The 10,339-nt window shown below is 36.8% G+C and overlaps 1 protein-coding gene across 1 annotated transcript in view; it reads left to right on the top strand.

Moving 5' to 3' along the window:
- WDR75 (WD repeat domain 75) overlaps nt 1-10,339 on the top strand; it is a 47,254-nt gene that overhangs the window by 6,841 nt on the left and 30,074 nt on the right. Inside the window, exons 2-6 of the mRNA XM_011936474.1 lie at nt 711-840; nt 3,238-3,303; nt 4,170-4,260; nt 7,438-7,612; nt 9,772-9,779. Of these exons, the coding sequence (XP_011791864.1) occupies nt 711-840; nt 3,238-3,303; nt 4,170-4,260; nt 7,438-7,612; nt 9,772-9,779 (470 nt within the window). The remainder of the gene's footprint in view (nt 1-710; nt 841-3,237; nt 3,304-4,169; nt 4,261-7,437; nt 7,613-9,771; nt 9,780-10,339) is intronic.

The following is a 10,339-nucleotide window of genomic DNA, read 5'->3' as shown; positions in this document are numbered from 1 at the left end:
GTTTCACTGTGTTAGCCAGGATGGTCTCAATCTCCTGACCTCGTGATCCGCCCGTCTCAGCCTCCCAAAGTGCTGGGATTACAGGCTTGAGCCACGGCGCCCGGCCACAATTCTTAAACTATACCAAAAGAAACCTCTGTTGCATTTTTATTATGGACAGTAAAAAGATCCTACTACCTATCGAGTATGTGAGACGGTTTGGCTGTGTCCCCACCAAAATCTCATTTTGAATTGTAGCTCCTATAATCTACGTGTATTGTGGGAGGGACCCAGTTGGAGATAACTGAATCATGGAGGCAGTTTCCCCTGTACTGTTCTTGTAGTAGTGAATCAGTCTCACGAGAGCTGATGGATTTATAAAGGGGAGCTCCCCTGCACAAGTTCTATTTTTGCCTGCCACCATGTAAGACATGCTTTTTGCTTCCACCATGATTGTGGAGCCTCCCTAGCCACGTGGAACTGTTGAGTCCGTTAAATCTCTTTCCTTTATAAATTTGAAGAGGGAGATGGTAAGGTTTTGAATGAAATATGAAAAGTACCAGGTATAATGGCTCCCACCTGTAATCTCAGCATTTTGGGAGGCCCAGGCAGGTGCATCACTTGAGGCTGGGAGTTCAAGACCACTGAAACGATGAAAAATGTGTTTTTCAGCAGTGTGAAAACAGACTAATACAGTATGTAAAATTTACTTTTCTTTCTTTTTTTTCCAGGTATATCTTCTGTGTCTCTGGAGACTTTGTTAAAGTTTACAGCACAGTTACAGAAGAGTGTGTACACATACTGCATGGACACAGAAATCTGGTGACTGGAATCCAACTTAACCCCAACAACCATCTACAGGTGTCATACAGTTATAGTTGAATACTTTAAGATTGGCTTTGTTCTTTATAGAAAAATTTGAGTTGACTTTGGCTGGGAAGCTTTCCAGGTTATAAGTAAAATATTTATTTCCAGTTGTAGGGTATTTTTCACTTACTAAACTACATTGCCTATAGCGTATTCTGTGAACCATTTGTTCCACAGAATGCTAATAGGTATTACTTGAGAAAGATATTCTTGGCTGTATGAGTTTCTGAAATTAAGGGCTTGGCACAGTTAAATGTGTTTGTTGATTGTAGGTCTTCTTAGGTTCCCTTACATGCATTGCGAATATCCAAAAGGGGTATGTAGTATTTGGTGTTTCTCAAACTTACGTGACTTGTGAACCGTTTGGTTTCTGGAACACATTTTGAAAAATGTTGGCCAGGAGGTTGGCAGATCTATTCCTTTAGAAGTGAGGCTCTGGCTTACTCTAGATATTGCCTAGTCTTAATACTGGTATCTAGATAAGAAAATTTGTTTGGTGAGTGGGTCAATTAGTTAGTTTCAAGACAAATTTGGGGATTTAATTTAGTGCAGATTTTCCTACTTCCCCCACAAAGCAGCCCTTCTTTCTCAGTATTTAAGAATAATGAAATGGTCATTTTAATTCTGTTCTTAAGTTTCAGCAAATCTACTAAAATTTTATCTCAACAATATTTTGTTCTTGTTCTCATTTTTAATCCAATTCCATTTTCCTGGATTAGTCATAGCCAACTTGGAAGTTACTGATCAAGGATGGATTTGCATTGCCATACACTCTTATTCCAAAGGAAATAAAGTAGCACCGATCTTTTCTTTCCAAAATTAAATGAGCTACTCCTAAAAATCAAAGTTAGGTAACTTTTCTGTGGGATCCAAGTACATATTTTATCCTTGCCATCATCTGAGGGTTTGACAAAAGTTTATCGCTATGTGTGATATTTGAATGTTTTCAATAGCAAAACCATTATTTTGTTAAAATTCAGATTTGTGAAGTCCATATACTAAGTTTTATAGCAAAAAAAAATGTACACACATTGCATAAAATCTTTGTTTCAGGTGAATAAAATTAGAGAAGGGCAGTTTTATCAGTAGATTTGGTTGAGGTGCAGGGGCACCAGTTCTGGACTTAGGAGTCACAGTATTTGTGTATTAACCATTGTTTTGACAGTAATTATATGTTTGACTTGTTACATTCTACTAGTCTGTATTTATGATTCTCATATGCAGTAATTGTGATATAAATGTCCTAGTTACTATAATTTTTTGACTTGGATAGATAACATGGTTTTACTCCAACATTTTTACATTTCTCTTCTCTGAGTCCATGTCCCTATTTGCAGAAATCCTAAAATTGCCACTTTCTTTAAAAATATTAAAATTCTTTGTCAACATTATAAGCAAAGTATTTTCCTATAACAACAACAACAAAAAAAAATCTAGCGGAAACTTAGTATTATTAAAACTAAGTACACTAGGACAAAAATAAACCTATGTGTTAGTAAGGTCTTCTGGTACTACCAAAGTATGGTCCACAGACCAGTGTCCTAAACCATTAGTTACCATTCTGTATAAGAGTACAGAAAGTGAGTGTCACAAAAACACTTTGACATTGCCATAGCATCCAAGTGTATTATAATTTCTATTGTATTTTATGAAAGTATTGGTCCTTGATGGATTGGAAGAAATTTTTTTTAAGCAGAATATTCTTCAGTCACTTGAGAAGCGCTCCCTTAATACTCATATAAGGTGAAAGGAGTTTGGCTGATAAAACTGGGTAAACTGAGTTCTGGGAGGAAGAGCAACAAGCTCTTGTGTGTGTGTGTTTTTGTTTTTTGTTTTTTGTTTTTTGTTTTTTTTTTTTGGAGAGTCTCAGTCTCCCAGGCTGGAGTACAGCAATGTGATCTCAGCTCACTGCAACCTCAGCCTCCCAAGTAGCTAGGATTACAGGATGTGCCACCACTCCTGGCTGATTTGTGTATTTTCACTAGAGATGGGGTTTCACCATGTTGGCCAGGCTGATCTCGAACTCTTGGCCTCAAGTGATGCACCTGCCTGAGCCTCCCAAAGTGCTGAGATTACAGATGGGAGCCACTGCACCTAGGTACTTTTCATATCTCATTCAAAACGTTACCATCTCCCTCTTCAAGATAGAAGGTCAACTTTTTTCCTCTCTCTTTTAGTTAAAACTTGAAAAGGATGGATCTGCTTCTTGCAGAAAGCTGTGAAAAGATTGTTTTGCAGAAGCAATGTAAATAAATGACTCTACCTCTTTAAGATTAACTGTGAATTAATGAATAGAAAATGCCCCATCAGCATTTAATTATTCATTTGATATCTTGATGAATTTTTTTTCTTCTTTTTTTTAATCAATTTTGTATTGTTTTACCCTTTTAGCTATACTCTTGTTCCCTTGATGGCACAATTAAACTGTGGGACTATATAGATGGCATCTTAATAAAGGTATGTGGATTGATCTTTACTTTTCCTTATGTGAAAAAAAAAAAAAGGCAATTTAATTTAATGGTAGATGTACTGTTTCTTTCTATAAGGCCAAATATTTAAATAGACTTCCTAAACAAGTTACAAAATAGCATCAAAAAAATTAATTTGACTATATAAAAATTTTCCACTAGTAAAAGACAAGTTAAAGGTGGGAGAAGATATTTACAAAAGATATTATTCCATGTATACAAAAATATTCCCAAAAACCAATAGGGAAAAACTAAAAGCCTGGTAGAAGAAATTGGCATAAAGTAGGAATATGTAAATTCACAGAAAAGAAATACAATTAGCCAATAAATATGAAGAGCTGCTTAAACTCATTAATAAAGAAATCTAAACAAACGACACAATATTTCCTCTCATAAATTTAGCCAAATTGTAGATTGAAAAAAATCTAGTGATAGGTAAAGTATAGAGAAACAGGCACTTTTGTACATAATGAGAGTTAAAACTGAAAATCAATAAAAACATTTTGCTATAGCAGTCTCACTTCTAAGAATCTCTTGTTGAAATAATGGCCTGTACACAAAGGCCTTATAGCATTGTTTATGGTAGGAAAAAAGTTAAATATGACCTTGACATCAGTTAAAATTATGATACGTTCAATACAATACTATGAAACCATTAAAAAGAATCAGATCTATACGTAGGAAACTTGAAAGGTATTTAACAAATATGTATCAGTTGTCTTCTATAGGCCAGGTACTCTCCTTATGTTGGGAATACAGCAATGAGCAAAATAGATAAAAATCTCTGCCTTAATGGATTTTATGTTCTACTGGAGGGAACGGACAGTAAACACTATGGTGCTCTTTATCTTTCAGACTTTCATAGTTGGATGTAAACTTCATGCCCTCTTTACTGTTGCCCAAGCTGAGGATTCTGTCTTTGCTATAGTAAATAAAGAAAAACCAGGTATGGTGTAATTAACTTACTATGTATGGCATTGAGTGGCCCTTTACATTTTACAGTTTCTCAAAATGTAACGTTTTGGTTTTAATCTGAAGCTAACAGTTTTTGGAATGGGCATTTAAATTGCTTTTGTCATTATTGTGTTCATTTGGAGAGGCTTTGTATAAGTTCTGAAATATGCAGTGAGGGAAGGATTATTTTATATGTAGTTGCAATAGCAGACTGCAGACCTCAAATTTTAAGTCTGCTTTACAAAGATGGATAGAATTTGTCTTTCTACTGAACTTAAATCTGTTATTCTTAAGCATCACTATCATTTTATCCATCATTGAACACTTCTTACTCTTTTGAGTCAGGGTGGAAATGGCATAGAAAATTGGTTGATATTGGCCAGACGAGGTGGCTCACACCTGTAATCCCAGCACTTTGGGAGGCCGAGGTGGGCAGATCACAAGGTTAGGAGATCTGGACCATCCTGGCTAACACGGTGAAACCCCATCTCTACTAAACAAAAAACAAAAAGCCAGGCATGATGTTGGGCACCTGCAGTCCCAGCTATTCAGGAGGCTGAGGGAGGAGAATGGCGTGAACTCGGGAGGTGGATCTTACAGTGAGTCAAGATAGCGCCACTGCACTCCAGCCTAGGTGACAGAGCGAGACTCTGTCTCAAAAAAAAAAAAAGAAATTGGTTGATATTAAGAACCAATAATGTGACTCAGTTATTATTAATTACATTTTCACTGTCTTTGGAACATTAGTCCATTGAAACTGCCGTGCATCAGCATTTTAGGAATTCCTAGAATATTGTCAGTGATTACAAATAATTGTCCTTTATTATAGAATTCGATAAAACGGAACACTGACATGAGGTCACATCTAAAGAAATTTTCTAATCCCCAGATTTAAGAATGCTGCTGTATCCTGTGGTGTCCTCCATAAAATACAGTTGTGTTCAGAATGAAGAATACGAAGCAGCTTTAAGATGATAGTGGGGCTGGGCATGATGGCTGACAACTGTAATCCCAGCACTTTTTTGGGAGGCCAGGGAAGGAGGATTGCTTGAGGTCAAGAGTTTGAGACCAGCCTAGGCAACATGTACCATGCATGACCCTGTCTCTAAAAAGAAAGAAAAGTAGACCCTGTCTAAAAAAAGAAAGAAAAGTAAGTTAGATACGGTGGCTACAGTCCTATCTACTCAGGAGGCTGAGGTGGGAGGATCACTAAACCACCTCCAAAGGACATTTCAAAAAATGTTCTGGAGATGGCAACGTTCTTAAAAATAATTCAGTCATCTTGCCAGATGACTACTTCAAACATAGCACTCTTTTGGATATTTAAGTTCGATTTTGTATATTGAATACATGGATTCCTGATAACAGTTCACATGTTTACGAAAAATTCAGATTCCTAATCTTCCTGATCACTAGGTTTGGGATGTACTTTAGAAATCTGCATTCTTAATATCGTCCCAGATGATTCTGCTCATCACTCATATTTGGTAGCAACTTCCTATACTCACTCCATAATTCCTCAGTTGGAAAAGTAGTTGCCAATAGCTGTAGCAAAACTTTTTAGCCATGATGCGAAACACTGACTGCACATAAGAATCACATGAAGAACTTAGTAAGTTTCTGTGTGCTGGGGCCTAGTTTACTGAAAAAGTTCTCAGTTGTGTCTAATATGCAAGACAGGGTGGAAAACTACTGATCTAAAGTAAAGATCCTGTGTTGTAATCTAAATTCTTCTCATAATGAGATCTATTATTAGTCTTCAGTACTTGGCATATAATGGGCAGCCAGCATATGAAAATCTGGATAGCTGCTACATAAAAATGTGAATCAATCTTGAAAAGATCCCCTGTGCTAGCTGGCTTACTTACTGTACCATGGGCCTCTCATACTCAAATACAAAAACATATACATATATGTGTATCCTTTTTTTGTTATCTATGTTCCACAGCCCAAAAGCAGAGTCTCTGATAGAAAATTGAATAAATCATGTTGCAGTTACTTATCTGGTTTAAAAACAAATTAGGCTCTTATTTACATGTTATTTTTGATGGTATTATTTCTTGACTATGTGTCATATAGTCATTCACCACCTAATCAAGTACCCACTGTGTGCTGAATACTGTTACAGTTGCACAAAACAAAACACTTCTAAGTCCCAGTAGTAAACTGACTGGATCAGTTAATCTGATACAGTAAGATGAAAGGTGGTCTAGAGAAAAATAAAGCAGGGGGCGGAAATGGGCAACATAGGAGGAATAAATATTACATAAGAGAAAGAAGAGCTGTGCAGCTATATTGGAGAAGGGGGGCGGGCAGGAGTGAGCCAGTTAAGAATAGATTATATTTAGCATCATAGGCTATTGGAAGGACTTTTGCTTTTACTGTGAGTGAAAAGAATACCCTTAAGGAGATACTTTTTAAAGGCATATAAAGAGAAGAATTTGTCGGTGTTACAAGAAAGGAGATTTTACCCTATGAATATTATGGCAGGCCCATGATAGCATTCTGAAAACTCTCAGACGGTTTGTTGCATTTGGTTACTCAGTTCACCAACATTCATGTTCTTTTTCCATTTTAACACTCAGCTTAATACTTTGGAATGTACAATGCACCAGTAAGACACAAGTTGATTTCTATTTCTATATATTTGGGGCATTTATGTACATGAGTTATGGAATTAGACTTCCATTTAAAACTTGTTCATTCAAAGAGTCCAACTTTAAGGTATATTTTGTTCAAGATTAGCCTAGAATTATTATCTTGGCATCAAATACATTCTAGAGTACTGATTAGCAGTTTCATAGGGCCAGGCACAGTGGCTCACGCTTATAATCGCAGCAATTTGGGAGGCAAGACAGGTGGATCACTTGAGGTCAGGAGTTCGAGACCAGCCTGGCCAACATGGTGAAACCCTATCTGTACTAAAAATACAAAAATTAGCCAGGCGTGGTGGTGCAGGCCTGTAGTCCCAGCTACTCGGGAGACTGAGCCAACAGAATTGCTTGAACCTGGGAGGCAGAGGTTGCAGTGAGCCAAGATCACGCCACTACACTCCAGCCTGGGTGACAGAGCAAGACTTCGTCTCAAAAAAAAAAAAATCGTATGAATAAATGCACATGTTTGCTGTCTCTAGGGAAGCTTTATATTAAATATAGCTTCCTTTGGCTAGATATATTTCAGCTGGTTTCAGTGAAACTGCCAAAATCATCAAGCCAGGAAGTAGAAGCCAAGGAGCTGTCCTTTGTTTTGGATTACATAAACCAGTCACCCAAGTGCGTTGCCTTTGGAAACGAGGTAAATTTTGTTTTGTTGGTTTTCTGCTTTGTACCTAAAATTTCTTTCCTGTAATCTCTCTTCTGAGCATTTTATGTTACAGTGATTTTATATTCCCTTGAATTACTATATTTGTATTAGTCACTAAGAAGCCTCTTCATTGCTTTAGCATGTATTTATGGTATACATTTTTTTAGGACTATCCTTATTTTTGTGTATTCTGTCCTATTGCCTTTGTAAACTCTCTTAGACTATGTGTCTTTAGAAATTATGGCCTCTCTGTTCATAATTAATATGCCCATTATAGAAAATTTGGAAACTACAGAAAAATATAATGAGGAAATAAAACCTATAATCTCATCAGTGATCATTGAAGAATCTCTTTCTAGCCTTTTTTCTTAACATTCATAAAATAACTTTTCCCAAAAAGAATTAAGATCAGAAGTCTTTTTATCTTTTTTTCACTTAACATCGCAGCATGTGTGTATACTAACATGTTTTTCATAAATAATAACTGATGTTTTTACTGTGATTTCTTCAGCCATTCCCTGTTAACAGTTACTTTACTATTTTAAAATCAAATGCTATGAAAAGCCTCCGGACATCACTATAGGGGCATGTTTCTTTAGTCTTAAGTTTTGTAGCATTATTCTGGCATTAGTCTGAAGAGTTAATTTCTCAGAGTAAACTTTTTTAACATCATTAATGTCAGCATTCTTCAGCATTGTTAGTCATCAAATAAATACAAATTAAAACCATAGCAACGTACCACTTTAGGTCCACTAGAATAGCTAATATTGACAGGATATAGAGCAAAGTTAAATCAAAGAAATGAAAACATAACCACAAAATGATGTGTACAAGAGTGATTATTCATAGTAGCTCCAAAATATAAATTAACCCAAATGTTCTTCAGCAAGAGAATAAACAAATGTGATATTTATGCAGTGGAATGCCGCTCAGCAGTAAAAAGGAGCTAATAACACACATGAGAATGTGGGTGAAATTCAAAAAGATGATGGATGCTGTTGAGCCACAGAGGACAAGCACAAAAGAGTGTATATTTTACCATTCCATGAACGTGAAATTCTACAAGAAGCAGAGAAATAAGCTGTGGCGATAGAGACAGATAGGTGGGGTGGGGACATTGACGAATGACTGTAAAGAGGGAGGGGTGCATTTCTGAGGAAGGAAATGTTCTAGATCCTGATTATGGCAGTGGTTATGTAGATGTACATGTATGTCGAACATTGCATTTTAGTGTATGTAAATTATTCCTAATGCAAAAAAATTCTAATCATTGTACTTTAAGCTTGAGAGTCTAGTTTTAGGATTTGGACCTAAGTTCATCTTTTAATTTTCTTTCATTGTTTTAATAGTATGATTACTCTTTCTACAGCCAAAGTAGAAGATATCATATTAATATACCGTTATCAGCTGAACAGACTTACAGTTAACTTTCGTGGAGGAATGTTTCTTTTTAAAGAGTGTTGGGCTGGCGTGGAGACTCATGCCTGTAATCCCAGCACTTTGGGAGGCCGAGGCAAGTGGATCACCTGAGGTCAGGAGTTCGAGACCAGCCTGGCCAACATGGTGAAACCCAGTCTCTACTAAAAATACAAAAATTAGCCAGGCATGATGTTGGGCACCTGCAGTCCCAGCTATTCAGGAGGCTGAGGGAGGAGAATGGCGTGAACTCGGGAGGTGGATCTTACAGTGAGTCAAGATAGCGCCACTGCACTCCAGCCTAGGTGACAGAGCGAGACTCTGTCTCAAAAAAAAAAAAAGAAATTGGTTGATATTAAGAACCAATAATGTGACTCAGTTATTATTAATTACATTTTCACTGTCTTTGGAACATTAGTCCATTGAAACTGCCGTGCATCAGCATTTTAGGAATTCCTAGAATATTGTCAGTGATTACAAATAATTGTCCTTTATTATAGAATTCGATAAAACGGAACACTGACATGAGGTCACATCTAAAGAAATTTTCTAATCCCCAGATTTAAGAATGCTGCTGTATCCTGTGGTGTCCTCCATAAAATACAGTTGTGTTCAGAATGAAGAATACGAAGCAGCTTTAAGATGATAGTGGGGCTGGGCATGATGGCTGACAACTGTAATCCCAGCACTTTTTTGGGAGGCCAGGGAAGGAGGATTGCTTGAGGTCAAGAGTTTGAGACCAGCCTAGGCAACATGTACCATGCATGACCCTGTCTCTAAAAAGAAAGAAAAGTAGACCCTGTCTAAAAAAAGAAAGAAAAGTAAGTTAGATACGGTGGCTACAGTCCTATCTACTCAGGAGGCTGAGGTGGGAGGATCACTAAACCACCTCCAAAGGACATTTCAAAAAATGTTCTGGAGATGGCAACGTTCTTAAAAATAATTCAGTCATCTTGCCAGATGACTACTTCAAACATAGCACTCTTTTGGATATTTAAGTTCGATTTTGTATATTGAATACATGGATTCCTGATAACAGTTCACATGTTTACGAAAAATTCAGATTCCTAATCTTCCTGATCACTAGGTTTGGGATGTACTTTAGAAATCTGCATTCTTAATATCGTCCCAGATGATTCTGCTCATCACTCATATTTGGTAGCAACTTCCTATACTCACTCCATAATTCCTCAGTTGGAAAAGTAGTTGCCAATAGCTGTAGCAAAACTTTTTAGCCATGATGCGAAACACTGACTGCACATAAGAATCACATGAAGAACTTAGTAAGTTTCTGTGTGCTGGGGCCTAGTTTACTGAAAAAGTTCTCAGTTGTGTCTAATATGCAAGACAGG

This window comes from Colobus angolensis, unplaced genomic scaffold, assembly GCF_000951035.1.
Source record: "Colobus angolensis palliatus isolate OR3802 unplaced genomic scaffold, Cang.pa_1.0 Scaffold153, whole genome shotgun sequence".
NCBI lineage: Eukaryota > Metazoa > Chordata > Mammalia > Primates > Cercopithecidae > Colobus > Colobus angolensis.
Note: the sequence above shows the minus strand (reverse complement) of the source record. Positions and strands in the feature narration are given on the sequence as shown.